Here is a 16,533-nt window from a genome sequence, read left to right as displayed (position 1 = left end):
GCCAACAATGTAAATTAACGAAATAAAGAACAGAAAATATAATTAGTTAGTGAAAGTGCTGTTTGTTAAGTTATGATATGAATGAGCAGTAACTTAGGGTACAAATATGGAGCAGAATGACTCAATAGGGGACAATTGTTGAGACTAAAAAATTGCGGCAACTCTGTGAAGTTTCATTGTTCCAAGCCTTTCGGGGAGTGTCTGAGAGGGTTCTCCCAAGAAAAGTCCCTGCTGATGAAAAGTGGGTGAATTGTGTAGAGTGTAAATGATCAAAACAACAATTCACCCCAGGTGCTGGTCTCTCAGAATTGTAAAAGGGATTGTAAAGAGGTTTTTTTTATGTGTATCAGGGACACTGATAGCTTCAATTTATACCATTCCAATTTTCAATCAGACATCTGTGGTTCTCTCAATCCACTAAAACTAAGTGCTCGATGATGTCACTAATTGCAAAATCTGCTTTATCACAGAAGGGCCTTTGCGATTAGTGATGTCATCAAACACTTAGTTTTAGTGGAATTTCAAGAACCACAGACGTCTGATTGAAATTTAGAATGGTCCCAATTGATGCTATCAATTGATACAAATGCAAAATTTAGAAAACCTCTTTACAATCCCTTTAACAAAACAATATGTCATATGTGTAGAATTTAATACTGCCAAATTCTACACTTATTATGATTAAAGTTTTCAGAAAACATGTTTACATTGAGCAACGGAATAAGGAAACATGCTGAATATAATACAGAATTGTTGTGGCATAGTATGTCAATGATGTTTATGTACATGATTTCAATATATTGGCACAAATTATGAAATTATTAGATCGAAAATGAACCTGAACTATATCCTTTGGATGTTTTCAGATTGATAAATAAGAAAAAAACAAAGATACAAATAAAATTCACTTTTTTGATTTTTGTAACTGATTTAAAGCTGAATGTTGGAGCTGAATTTAGATAAAGAATGTATTTTCTCTAACATTCTTACATCACTTGATTAAAAAAATGTCATCAAGATTTTTAACAAGCAAAATCAGTTAAAAAAGGGTGTATCTAAATTTGATTGACAGTTCAGATTGCCCTAATGCATGTGCATACAGATCATTGACCTACTTTACTTATCTATTACTACCTGTGTATCTATGAAGGAGTTTCTCAGCTGAAAAAATCACAAAATAAAAACACTACAATTCTCAACCACATTACAACAATATTGGGAAAAGTTTTTAAGACCACACATACTCAGTATTACTCAGGATTTATGTAAGAAATCAATAATAATTTTGACTTAAAGAGATTGTAAAGAGGTTTTCAAAATTTTATATGTGTATCAGGGACACTGATAGCATCAATTTACACCATTTAAATATTCTATCAGACGTATGTGGTTCCTGCAATTCCATTATGAAGAGAAATGCCAATGTGCTAATAAGTATATTTTGCAATTTGTGACGTCATCAAACACTTAATTTTAGTACAATTGCAGGAACCACAGACGTCGGATTGAAAATTTGAATGATGCACACTGATGCAATCAGTGTCCCTGATACATATAAAAATTTTAGGAAAAAACTCTTTACAATCCCTTTAAAAATAATGAAAATCTTCATTAAAGTTTCAAATGAGAAATTCATGGTAATTAGAAAGGATGTTATGCAACTTTTTTTGAGTGCAGCTTTATCTTATTAGCTGTGTAGACTCTCCAAAAGGGATGTTAAGTTGATTTATGTAAGGTCTTGAAGTAAAGAAGGTATTTAAGGGATAGGCACTATTTGGACAATATAAGCATTTAGCAAGCAATACCGCTTCATCTTCGAGTTCATCCTACAGCAAAGCTAATATTTTAAGCAGATGCATAACTGGTAGAGCAAAACAAAGAAAACAAAACAGAAATCTTAAAGCAAAGTTCAAAAGTAGCAGATCTTGACCCCCATGGTTACATATCGCTCTAGGCCTCATTCAAAATCAAAAGATTCAAGATGTGTACCACACCAAGGGTACATTTAACACTAAACTAATCTAAGTTTTTATTCAACCTATGCTTGATCAATGAAGACCATTAATAAGCATTCAAAAGAAATGGCACACAGTCGTGGAAAAGAATAAAGCTAAAAATTGCCATTCATCCTGAAAAGCATTTAATTCAAGCCCACACCTGTAACCATCTTACATTTTTACCCAATTTATTTTGAAAGTCCCTTAATAACAAGATGACAGCCAAAGGATTGCAGAAGCAACAATTGAAGAGCTGATTGGAGCTAGAAGTAGAACAAGCTTAAAGCTATCACAGCAATCCATTTTCCTACCTTCACGTTTGGCAAGAGTAGCCACCGGACTGGGTTCACTACTTCCAAATCTATTTTCAGCACGAACTCTGAACTGGTACTCTTTATCTGGTCTGAGCTGCCGAGCCAGATAGGTTGTTCCGTAAATATCAGTTCCCAGTTTGGACCAGTATGTTCCTGGAACCTCACGAGCTTCTACTGTATAGGAACATGGTCCAGCATTGTCTGGTAATCCAGATGTATAAGCTGGTAACCATGACAACTTAGCACCGTCAGCCTTCACTTCCAGTAACGATGGTTTACCGATTGGCATTGTAGGTACTTTCTCTGTAATAGACATGATAATTCATAACTAAGAAAACATGATGACAGATGAACTCTGTGTTTTGAGCAATTCTGCCCATAAAAGGAAAGCAAAGTTTTGAGTATGCACAGTCATATGCATATCAGAACAATCATTTGTACCAATAATAGTAGCCTTACCATCAGGAGCAAGTTCTACGAATGTTCTTCTGACAGGTGGTGCAGTGTCAACTGTCTCGAAACTAGGTGAGAATTTCTTCCTATCTTTAGGCATATATTGATATGTCAGGGTAGGTTGTGGATCTAAAAAAAAAATAAAAATCAATATAATCACATTACATACACTATAAGGTTGATGATCCTGTGCCCAAGACTGTGTTTGAGATCAATGTGGAGATCAATCTCGAGGTCAATCTAGAGATCAATTTAGAGATCAATGTAGAGATCAATTTAGAGATCAATATAGAAATCAATGTAGAGATCAATCTAGAGGTCAATCTAGAGGTCAATCTAGAGATCAATATTGAGATCAATATAGAAAACAATATAGAGATCAATATAGAGATCAATATAGAAATCAATGTAGAAATCAATGTAGAGGTCAATCTAGAGGTCAATCTAGAGATCAATATTGAGATCAATGTAGAGGTCAATGTAGAGATCAATGTAGAGATCAATCTAGAGGTCAATGTAGAAAACAATGTAGAGGTCAATCTAGAGGTCAATGTAAAGATCAATCCAGGGATCAATATAGAGATCAATATAGAGATCAATATAGAGATCAATATAGAGATCAATATAGAGATCAATATAGAAAACAATGTAGAGATCAATCTAGAGGTCAATGTAGAGATCAATCTAGAGGTCAATGCAGAGATCAACATTGCCTAGGTAATTCTTGTCTTTCGAGATGTCTGTCATATACTTTTATCTGTTTCACTTTAGTAGGAAATTCTTGTATTAGGAACTGAAATAAAAATACATGATTTTCAAACTATCCAATCAACAGGCTTATATGCAGCTACTTTTATTGTTTGTTTTGTAAAAATGAACACAAGTTCAAAATGGGAATAGGTGATGAACAGCCCTTTGTGCATCACCTCAAACAAAGCTATTTTGATCAATTAACCCACAGTCGCATTTACTTATTGATAAGGGGTGTAGGTTTTGTAATAATATTTCTCTCCATACCTCCAATTTGTAATCTGGCAGAACAGCTAGCTTTACCAGAGTCATTTCTAATGGTGCAGCTGTATTCTCCTTCATCTTCTGGAGCTACGTCAGATACAGTCAAATAGAAACCTGTAGCATCACGTCCAATCTGGACATGGTCAGTAGAGGTTAATGGTCGTCCATCTTTACACCTGGATTTTACAAACAGAAAATTAAACAAACGAAATGAAATGAAGTTTTACGTTCTAATTGGGCTAATGAAGACGGGCAACGCCATGCAGGGTGCAATGAGGGATATCTTACCAGGACAGCGACATAAGCCTGCTCTTTTACGATTTCCAACTGTCTAGGATCTTTAAAGTGCTCAGTCTGTAGCACATGGTCCCATCCGAGTGACTAGATGCTTTTTCCATGTCAGCTCCTCCAACATGCAGCAGTGACAGGGGGAAACCCGGTTGACATATCTTGACATATATCTTAAGCGATCGACACTAACTGTCTGATGACATCACTAATTGCCAAATATGCTTTATCATATAAGATTCTTTGCAATTAGTGATGTTAGTTAGTTTTAGTGGAATTGCAAAACCCACAGATGTCTGATTGAAAATTAGAATGGTGCAAATTGATGTTATCAGTGTCCCTCATACACATACAAAATTTAGAAAAACCTCTTTACTATCTGTTTAATACAAGAGTTATCATCCCATGAGGACACACATATTCCCACCATAAACCACAATCATAAAGGTTTTGTTCTTACCATTGTATTTCTGGTTGAGGTATACCCATAGTCCTACATCCGAAACGAACTTTACCTCCCTTTAGAGATCTGGCATCTGATATACGACTAGCAAATGACGGAGCACTACCATATTTGGTCTCTGGTACCACTACACGCTTGGGACTGTAACATGAAGAGAGATCAATTATCAAAACAGGAAATTAAGCAGATTCCGTCAAACAAACAAGGTCAAATGACAAATATCATTTAAAGGGACAGATTCACCATTTTCAAGGGTTGATTTCGGTAAATAGTCTTCAGAAGTACTGTAAATGAACCAAAATTGCATACTTCCTTAAAAATACCTCAAACTAAGAATTTCACTTTCTGTTTCTATATATGTCTTTTCTATATATGGCAGAGTCTCAAGAAAAGATGTGTTGTCTTTTCAAATTTAAAACACAGATAATTCTGGACAAAAATAGATAGGAAGCCTAAAACATCAACTTTGAACACTATTAGTGATTAGATTAGCTAAAAATTCTGTTTTTGAAACTAGGATATGATTGGTCAAACTAATGGTGAATCTATCCCTTTAATATATAACTGTCTTCAAGACCACACGCTCAACTTGTCTAAATCATCTGGCCATTGCTCTTATCAGACATGACTGGCAAATACAGCCAGATTAAGCAGGTAGGGTTGTCAAAAGCACTAAAATATGATAATAAAATCCTTGCTAAGCTGACCTGGGTCTATCTGGAATCTCCTCTACTTCATTAACACCGAGTTTAAAGGTACAGCTAGCTTCCCCAGCCATATTGACAGCTCTTATGGTGTATTTCCCAGCATTCATGGCAGCCATGTTTCTTAACTTCAAAACATGGTTGTTACCACTCTTACGAATTATACGTCTGTGGGATTCCTGAAGTCAAATAAAATAGCGTTTTACATCCTAGTTTTAAAGTTCTACACCTGTGCAGTCTACTTAAAGTTAGACCAAACTTTCGTTCTGTTTTTTTTTTTTTTTTAATATAGCCACTTCAGTTAGGATCTAAAGGCAGGCCTCTTAAACAATCGTCAAAATAACCCGTTGACCTAAATAGATGATGTCTGCTTTAACCAAAGTTCTAACTTCTCGAGCTGGCACTTTGTGATATTTATCAGATTAGTTCAAATATTATTTTGACAACATTTAAGAAAGTTTGGTCTAATTTTAATTAGACTGTTAGGCTTATCAACAAAATATACATATAAATTGGACTCTCTCTTAAAAAAAACTAGAAAACATTAGGTTAATGAGTGATTTGCAGAAGAATTCACTCAATTGAATAAAAATGAAAATCACAAAACTTACAAATAATTCTCTGTCCTCAAAGAACCAAGTAACATCAGGTTCTGGTTCCCCAGCTACAGTACACTCTAACTTCACATCCCCTCCCATATCCACTTCTGTATCTACTGGCTTCTTGATGAACTTTGGTGGCTTCACTTCTGGTCCATGACGTCTGGGATCTTCCATCACAACTAACTGAGCTACACATGTTGCTTCCCCTAGATCATTCTTCAATTTACAAGTAATTTCCCCTGCTTGGTCCAAGCGTACATTACGGAATGCCAATAACTGATGTCCGTCATCTTCTTTTCGGATTAAAATGTCTTCAGCTGGTTTCAGTTGCTCACCATTCAAGAACCATTTCACATCTGGTGATGGATCTCCCTTAATCTGAAATACAGATGATTAAATGGCAAACCAAATTTTTGTTCTATTTTGAATTCGATTGTGCCTTTTTGTGTGCTTATCATTGACAGTGACATTTGACTTTGGTTAAGCTTTGCGACTCTATTACTTTATGTTTCACCTGAGTCACATTAAGCAGTATATATACCACGGTTCTTACATATTTAAACAAGCCATGCAAGAACATCAAAATGGACTGGTTGTAACATAACTAAGCTCCACCTACTTTCTTTCATGTTAAGTTATCCAAGTATGCTACAACAACTAATTGCTGATAACAGACCACGGTTACAGACCACGGTTTTCCTAGACATAATATTCAGAAGTTGACAGGCTTGAAAAACATGTTCTATGTTGGACAGTGAAGCAGTCAAATTTTATGTATTGCTTTTACACAATAATAAAAATTTACAATAAGAACTCACCATACAAACAAATTCAGCAGGGACACCTTCTGTTACTTCAACATCGTAGAACCTGGTAGTAAAGGCTGGTTTGACTTCACCTTCTTCAAGTAAGTTATCTAGAGCTAAATACCAAATAAATAGTTATAGCATTGGTACCATTCAACCACAGAGTTTAATATTCTCATGATATTGACCTATACTGTAGTGGTGGGTGTCACACACAAAGAAGACCATGCTTACTGTTTTTGAAACACCTGATGAAACTTCTCTTTGGAGGAGTCAATTACTACACAACTTATACTCTCGATTTTACCATTCTTTGGATTTTGATTAACGGAATTGTCTTGCTAGTAAGGATTTTTTTTTTCATTTTCGTCTTTTTTCACAAAAGGCCGGTGAGAGCACCTCTAACAGAAAGCTTTAAGCCTAAACCAATCAGGAAGTGACATTGATATTTATTTCAGCAAATTCTCTAGCCCCACACTCTCCTAAGTGCAAAATTTTAGCCTACAGTAGAAACTGCATTAAGAGACCACTCAAGGGTCTCCCCTATAGGCTATGTGAAAACATAAGAGGAGATAAGGAGAACTGTCATGGTGGTTTAATTGACTCATTAAAGGTGATGGCTTAATAAAGGTGGTCTCATGAGCAGGATTCCCTCAATTTGAAAAGTTTACTTACCAATGACATTGAGTAAGGATTCAGTGTAAGCCTCACCATACTCATTACGAGCCCAGCATCTATATCTTCCACTATCACTCAAAGTACAATCCTTAATCAACAATGAAAAAATCTCATCTTTCTCATGGAGAAGTTTAAAATGGTTGTCTTCCTCCACAACTTTGCCATCTTTTTCCCTATAAATAAAATATTCAATTGGTTGTTTTGGGGTCAATTTTGATAAGAGTGTCCTTCTGAAGTTGTAAATCCTAGGGCACAGTTTGTCATATGGAATTCATCTTTACAAAGATACAAGTTTAAAATTAAAACCAAGCCGAAGCTAAGTTTATCTCAATGTTCCATGAGCAGGCAATAGAACCATAAAGAAATGGATTTCAGCAATTTATCACACCAATTTCTAGTTTTGACTAATCAAGTTAATCTTTCCTTTGCATTTCTTAAAAATTTGGTAGCAATTTAGAATATTTGAAATGAATTTTTGGCAAATCAAAGGAAATATTGGATCGCAAAAGGGGTCATTTAGAATCGCAAACTGTGATGTGATACAGCATAAATTGAACCCTGCTACTCACCATGTTATTTCTGGAACAGGGAAGGCACAAACTCGACAATCAAATCTGGCCAAACGACCTTCCTCTATATCACAGTCCTTCATCTTGTCCACAAATATAGGAGCCTGATTCTTTACTTGTTCTTCTGGTATGTAGGATAGGTCTTCTCCTTCAACAACAGGAAGATCTGTGGCTTCAGCAGCAAGTTCTGTTGTAGGTTGAGGTTCAGTTTCGTTACTTCTGGTCTCTTCTTTAACTTCTTCTTGTTTGGGCTCTTCGTCAGGTTTTGGTTCTTCTTTAGGCTTGGGTTCTTCTTTGGGTTCTTCTTTTGGTTCTTCTTTAGGTTTAGGTTCTTCCTTAGGTTTAAGTTCCTCCTGAGGTTTAGATTCCTCTTTGGGCTCTGGTTTGGGCTCCTCCTTGGGCTCTGGTTTGGGTTCCTCTTTGGGCTCTGGTTTAGGTTCCTCTTTGGGCTCTGGTTTGGGTTCTGGTTTAGGTTCCTCTTTTTGCTCTGGTTTGGGTTCTTCCTTGGGCTCTGGTTTGGATTCTTCCTTGGGCTGTGGTTTGGGTTCCTTTTTGGGCTCTGGTTTGGGTTCTTCCTTAGGCTCTGGTTTGGATTCTTCCTTTGGCTCTGGTTTGGGTTCTTCCTTGGGCTCTGGTTTGGATTCTTCCTTGGGCTCTGGTTTGGGTTGCTTTTTGGGCTCTTCCTTCGGCTCTGGTTTGGGTTCCTTTTTGGGCTCTGGTTTTGGTTCCTCCTTGGACTCTGGTTTGGGTTCCTCTTTTGGCTCTGGCTTGGGTTCTTTTTTTGGCTCTGGTTTGGGCTCTTCCTTAGGCTCTGGTTTGGGCTCTTCCTTAGGCTCTGGCTTAGGTTCCTCTTTTGGCTCTGGCTTAGGCGCCTCTTTGGGCTCTGGTTTCAGTTCCTCCTCGGGCTCTGGCTTAGGTTCCTCTTCAGGTTTATGTCCCTTTTGAGGTTTTTCCTTCAGCTCAAGTGTTGGTTCTTCCTGAGGTTTAGATTCTTGTTTGGGCTCTTGTGTGGGTTCCTCTTTTAATTCTTGTGGTTTTTCTTCTGGTACTGGTGTAGTTTCTTTAACTGACAGATCCTCCTCAGTTTCTTGTGGAGTTGGTGTCTTTTCTTTGTCGAATTCACCTTGTTCTTTTACATCTGATAGAAAGAGAAAAAATTAACACACTGCAAATCAGAATGGTGCAAATCTATGCTATCAGTGTCCCTGATACACATAAAAAATTTAGAAACCTCTTAACAATCTCTTTAATCAAGTAGACAGAAATACAAACAAGCTTATAATAGATGGTATTTGTGCCAACTTTCTGTGTGTCTATAGGTAAATACACACAAGGTTATCTCAAGTCAACCATGGTTGATGAGGAATCATAAAACATAATATTCCTACAGTTCTGTACCGTCTTCCATCAATGGAATTAAAGAAATCTTACATCCTACTTTTGGCATGTGAGACAAAAGCAGGGCTCTTCAACTTTTTACTTTCTAATACCCATTGATCGTTGATAGATTGCATTGCCCCCCTTCCCCCTATAGATCAAACTATTTCGTGATATTCATTTTCATGTTGGAGAATAAAAAAGCCTTACTGAAAAGAAAAAATGAAAATGAAATGAATGGAGTACTGCTCTTCTGCACCATGTGGGCTAATGAAGACGGGCAACGCCATGAAGAGTGCAATGAGGGAAATTTGGCCAGGACAGCAGCATTAGCCTGCTCTTTTTCGATTTCCAACTGTCGAAGGATCTTTAATGTGCATAGCCTGTAGCACACGGGGCCTCAGTTTATTGTCCCATCCGAACGACTAGACGCTTTTTCCATGTCAGCCCCTCTTACCTGCATCACTGACAGGGGGAAACCGAGTCGAAAAATCCGAAGGTATTATCTCGACCTATGTCGGGATTGAACCCTGGACCTTTAATGAAAAGAACCAAGTCGAAAAATTTATGCTAGACTACACAGCGCTTCACTACCCCCAAAATTTTGAAAATTACTCCAGGTTAAAAACCCCTCACTAATGAAAGGAGTTTATGTTCCTTATTGGTCAACACTGTTACACTCTGCTCTATAGACCTTTTCATGATAAAAGCCGCAGGTGCTCATAAATACCCTTCAGTGGCAATCCGTCTGTTTACATTTTTGTATCTTAATGAGCTAATGATTAAAATTTTGGGAGAAATCACAGGTTAAGATTTTGACATTGTGTTATTCAATATGAACAAGCCTCATTTTTGACGAACTAAGTGCCAAGATCAAAATATTATCTACTAAGAGTGTAGGAGTAGAATGAGTAATGAATCAGGAATTTGCATAGCAGAATGACTGTATACATAGTGACAAATTTAACAATAAAACCAAAGTAGTTATGCAGACTTTCTACAAATAAGGCCAGTTGACAAACACATTAACCAAATAAACCTTCTAAGCTATGTGGAGCCGCTAAAAGGGTGTAAAACTCTAAATATCAAATGAATATCCAAATGTATATAAAGCTGCGTTACCAGGAATGAATTGGTGCTGGGGCTCAGATTTTGTACTCAGAAAATTTGAATACTCAGAAAATTTGAAGAATTAAAGGCCGAGAGAACTTTCTGACATTTTGAGGTGCCAAAAACGTATCAAAATCTAGATCTTTTAGATCTTGTACAAAGACACTGTAAATGAACCAATCTCTGCTGAACTGAAGAAGGTTTTGCTAGGGCCCAATCCCCACGGACCCCACACTAACAATATATGTTAATTACAGCAGTGGCAGGGCTAGTGAGGGTACAGGGAGGGCGGAGGAAATATAGTTTGCACCCCAACTGTAACCAAACCTCATTTTTAACAAATTCAAAAAAAAAAAGATTTTGGTAGTTTTTTTTTTTCTCCAAAATATGTGTCATCTTTGACAGTTGGCCCACAGTTGAGTCAGTCTGTCCACTATTTGTACACCAGTCTGGGGAGGATGACGCCACCATGGTTTACAAGTTTATACAAAAATTGAAATAACTATGTGGATTTTCACAAAGTAATATGAATTCTTACACCCATTTCTAAAGTAGCCTGCCTGCTAGGGTACTTATGGCAGACAAATTCCAATGAATACAGTTAATTACTGGTGAATACAAGGTTATCAGAGATATATATCATCTATATTTACATCCTAGTCTATAAATAGAACAGTTCTTATATACAGACATTCTATATATATATATTTCTCTACTTAGAAATATTGAAACGGAACTTGATTCATGTTGTTACTCAGAGTTTCACACAATGCATCTTCAGATAACTGACCTATTTCAGCCTGCGTTCCTACTGAAGTTGGACAAGTAGAAATTATTGCTTCAAGACTTGTGCTTAAGGGCATTAATGATTTGTCTGCTTACACAAATATCAACATAATTTCAGGAGATTTCAAATTTTTGACTTACTAAACAGATTAAGTCAAATCCAGTGCCAAAAGTGATATGTGTTTTAACCATTATAAGAATAATTGGACATTGAATCAAAGACTAAATACATAACTAAACTTTTGATAAATCCTGTCATGAACTAATAACAATACTATTCACCTTTTCAAACAAGTCCATCCCACCTAAATTCCAAGTTACTTCAATTCCAAAATAACAAAACACAAGTTTCAGAGAACATTAACAAAATGAAAGGATTTAAATATAGTTAAATTTTTCTTTTCATCCTAACTTTACTGAAATTTAGCCACATGAAGTAGAAGAAAAACATAACATTCTAATCACATACACATTGGGAAACAATCAAATTTGCAATTACCTTTTTAAACGAGTCCATCCCACTTTAATTCCATGTTATAAGAACTAGCCATGATAAGCATGCTATTAGATCTATGATGTACAGTACACAAAACCTGCTGTCTGCTGCCAATAGATTAACAGACAGATCAAATTTCATACATATATACTGGTTTAAAGATACCTTCATCAAATTTATATATTTATACTGGTTAAAGATAGATAGTGCCTCAAATTTATATATTTACTGGTTTAAAGATACCTTCCTCAAATTTATATATTTATACTGGTTTAAAGATAGGTAGTTCCTGTAATTCATACATATACTGGTTTAAAGATACCTTCCCCAAATTTATATATTTATACTGGTTTAAAGATACCTTCATCAAATTTATATATTTAATGGTTTAAAGATAGATAGTGCCTCAAATTAATATATTTACTGGTTTAAAGATACCTTCCTCATATTAATATATTTAATGGTTTAAAGATACCTTCCCCAAATTTATATACTTAATGGTTTAAAGATACCTTCCCCAAATTTATATATTTATACTGGTTAAAGATAGATAGTGCCTCAAATTTATATATTTATACTGGTTAAAGATAGATAGTGCCTCAAATTTATATATTTACTGGTTTAAAGATACCTTCCTCAAATTTATATATTTATACTGGTTTAAAGATAGGTAGTTCCTGTAATTTCATACATATACTGGTTTAAAGATAGCTTCCCCAAATTTATATATTTATACTGGTTTAAAGATACCTTCCCCAAATTTATATATTTAATGGTTTAAAGATACCTTCCCCAAATTTATATATTTAATGGTTTAAAGATACCTTCATCAAATTTATATATTTATACTGGTTAAAGATAGATAGTGACTCAAATTTATATATTTACTGGTTTAAAGATACCTTCCTCAAATTTATATATTTATACTGGTTTAAAGATAGGTAGTTCCTGTAATTCCATACATATACTGGTTTAAAGATACCTTCCCCAAATTTATATATTTATACTGGTTTAAAGATACCTTCCCCAAATTTATATATTTAATGGTTTAAAGATACCTTCCCCAAATTTATATATTTAATGGTTTAAAGATACCTTCATCAAATTTATATATTTATACTGGTTAAAGATAGATAGTGCCTCAAATTTATATATTTACTGGTTTAAAGATACCTTCCTCAAATTTATATATTTACTGGTTTAAAGATAGATAGTGCCTCAAATTAATATATTTACTGGTTTAAAGATACCTTCCTCAAATTTATATATTTAATGATTTAAAGATAGATAGTGCCTCAAATTAATATATTTACTGGTTTAAAGATACCTTCCTCATATTAATATATTTAATGGTTTAAAGATACCTTCCTCAAATTTATATATTTAATGGTTTAAAGATAGATAGTGCCTCAAATTTATATATTTACTGGTTTAAAGATAGATAGTGCCTCAAATTTATATATTTACTGGTTTAAAGATACCTTCCTCAAATTTATATATTTCCTGGTTTAAAGATACCTTCCTCAAATTAATATATTTACTGGTTTAAAGATACCTTCCTCAAATTTATATATTTACTGGTTTAAAGATGGGTAGTTCCTCAAATCAATATTTATACTGGTTTAAAAATACCTTCTTCAAATTTCTCGTTTAAAGATACTGTCCCTCAAATTTAAACATATACTGGTCTAGATAGATAGACAGTACCTCAAAATTCATACATAATCAAACCAAATATGCTTAATGACATTTACAAGGGACGTTTTAGTGGAATTGCAGGAACCACATACGTCTGATTGAAATTGGAATGGTGCATATTGGCGCTATCACTGTCCCCGATACACATAAAAAGTTTAGAAAACCTCTTTACAATCCAATTAAGCATGAGGTCAGTATGATATTCCAATGATAAGAACTGGAATGGTTGTATCAACAACATCACATCTGCTACTAATCTGGTTAGATACATATATGATATCAACATCAATTGGTATTGAATACCTGGCAATTTATACCATCAACCACACAATCTTAGTGTTAGTGTAAATCTATAAAACTCTACAACACCAACTATACAGATAATTACACCTTTCTATCATACTCATAGATGGCGCTTGTTGGAGAGTTCTGCCCCTCATCGGATATAACCCATTCAAAATTTTCCCATATATTTCCTTTTCCGCCATTTTGAATTCTGTCTGCACCAACTACTTTTTAAGGCACACGTGGAACGTATTCCAACTTATTTTATTGAAAGTTCCATAAATCCACAAAACTCACAAATTAATCATTCACCTAATGTAGCCATACAAAAGTGGTAATTGTTCACAACTATAGCCAATAGCACATTTTTTTAACTAATAAAATCAAAAAATTGCTCTTTATAACACAAACATATCCAGAAAAAAATAACGTCTGGACAACAGCGCCAACCATCTTTTGATCAAGAATGCTACACACTTTATAGAATAATACAACAGAGAGAATAGCCAATAATTCTCCACTGATGCACTCAAAAATTAAGCAAACCCTTACCTTCTAATATAATAACATCAGCCGAACAAACAATAGATGCATTTTTATTGGTGGCTTTCACAGAATATTGTCCTGCTACTGATGAATCTACGTTGTCAAGGTGCAAGATGGAGGTCTCACCCTCGGTTACCACCTTACATGTTACAGATTCCTTGATTGGTTGATTGTTTTTCTGCCAGACAACACTTGGAACAGGAAGTCCTCCCACAATGCACTCTAATTTCACGTCTGTTCCCTCTGAAATTAAAAAGAATATCTCAAGTAGTCCAGAGATCATCACATGTTGCAGACAATATGTTTCCAATACAATTCCATATCAGAACAGCTAGTTTTGGAAATGGAGGTTAGCTTTCCTACAAAAATAAAGTAATGATTTTTGTTAGTCAATCCAGGAACCTTGAAGGCCAAATGAGGCCAAATTTGCGTTCCATTTTTTTTTTTCAGCTTTTATTTTTAATATAGCCACTTCAGTTAGGATCTAACGACCGTCCTCTTGGACATTAGTCAAATTAACCCTTTGACCTAACCTGGTAAAAATGGCATTGCAAAATGCCAGCGCTGGAGTGCGTAGAGGTTTGATTGGTTAAAGCCGATGTCATTGAGTTAGGTCAAAAGATCAATTTGAGTAATGTTCAAGAGCCCAGTCTTTAGACCCTAACTGAAGTGGCTATGTTAAATATAGAAGCATACAAAAACTGAACTAAAGTTTGGTCTAATTTTAATTAGATTGCCATGTAGGTGTCAAGAAAACAAGAGTTTTCCTGAAAATGCAATGCAACACAAGTTACAAGAAAACACCCAAAGAAAACTTTATTCCTGAAACCCAAATTTGCTATGTTCAGCTCCACAAATCATTGATCAAACTTACAAATATTATAATAAAAGAAGTAAAGCCACCAAATGGAAAAATAATCTCTAAAAATGTAGAAAATCCTCCCAAAACCAAAATAATCACCAAGTACTCCTTAGGTTGTTTTTAGCTCTGTGATAACACCAACAACCTTTCTAAAGTCAAATTTAATGATTAAACCAAGAAATATCTGTTAAAATCAGGCAGACCTGGCACCATTCCAGCCAACATTCCATGGTAGATAGATTATGAACGGTGGCTACTGCCAACTACAGATGTGAACATTACGAGCTTAATAGAATTGCACACTAATAACAATATCTTGTATATTGTTGTAAAATGCACTCTTAAAGGGATTGTAAAGAGGTTTCTAAATTTGGGGACACTGATAGTATCAATTTGCATCATTCCATAATCCCAGTATTTCAATTTTCAATCAGACGTCTGTGGTTCCTGTAATACCACTAAAACTAAGTGATGACATCACTAATCGCAAAATATGCTTTATCACATAACGACCTTTATGATTATTATTTTCATTAAACACTTATTTTTGTGCAATTGCAGAAACCATGGACGTCTCTGAATGAAAATTGGAATGGTTTAAATTGATGCTATCAGTGTCCTTGTTACACTTAAACATTTTTTAGAAAACCTCTTTACAATAATAAATATTTCTAGGGCATACCAGACAGGAGAGTTCAACTTTAGACAAGACTTATCCAGAAAATTCATAAAAGCTACATAGAAGTTACTTTTTGGAATTGTTTTGATAAATTGTAAAACCACTTCCCTTTTCAATCCCCAGTCCGACCCAAACCAGAAATTTTATCACCTTTCTTTTTTTTTCTAATGTTTAAATAAAATTTTCAGTACAACATATGTCTGATATAAGTGAAATTTGATAAGCTGTTTATCTTTTAAATTACATGGTAGAAATATTGGCAAATCTTCCACCAACAGTTATCACAGTAGCCTATATTTACATTAGTCATTAATTTTCCATTGGTCTAATACAAATTCGTGTGGCGTTTATATCACCATAAAAACCATTGCCTCATCACCAAAACAATAGGCGTTGCCTAGTAATTTAATCAATGACGTCGTTATTCATTGACTTCATTGTATCAAATTGACCGTCTTGAATGTAAACAATCATGTTGGTAGTCCCAAACATTTAAACGTAAAGAAATAGGCCCTACTTAAATTCATACTAAAGTCTATGTATCACAATTAAACAGTTTATTATAAGATTTGAACGACATATCCAAATGGTTTGGATTGCCAAATATCAGCTGGTAGGGTTCTCCAGAACTTAAGATGCTATCTTTCAAAAGTTTTTTATCAATCCTTATAAAATATGGATGTTTTTTTTTTTTGTAGATAATAATCGCAGAAAGGGTTGACCAAGTACCCAGAACTGGAGATGTTTTGTTTGTAAAAGAGAATATGAATCGGATGCAGTTTTACGTCCTACTTTTCTGCATCATA

General features: G+C 34.8%; 1 protein-coding gene across 1 annotated transcript; it reads right to left on the bottom strand.

The window, feature by feature from the left end:
* Window positions 1-3,731: 3,731 nt before the first annotated feature.
* On the bottom strand, window positions 3,732-7,995 carry LOTGIDRAFT_139542 (hypothetical protein; the record flags this gene model as incomplete). Its single annotated transcript, XM_009049508.1, has 5 exons — window positions 3,732-3,954; window positions 4,527-4,663; window positions 5,263-5,412; window positions 5,845-6,213; window positions 7,921-7,995. Coding segments are annotated over 5 exons (954 nt in total), but the record flags the coding sequence as incomplete, so codon positions are not given.
* Between the last annotated feature and the right edge of the window lie 8,538 nt (window positions 7,996-16,533).

This window comes from Lottia gigantea (assembly GCF_000327385.1).
Source record: "Lottia gigantea unplaced genomic scaffold LOTGIsca_137, whole genome shotgun sequence".
Taxonomy (NCBI): domain Eukaryota; kingdom Metazoa; phylum Mollusca; class Gastropoda; family Lottiidae; genus Lottia; species Lottia gigantea.
The sequence above is the reverse complement of the archived record's forward strand: the minus strand, read 5'-3'. Positions and strand labels throughout refer to the sequence as shown.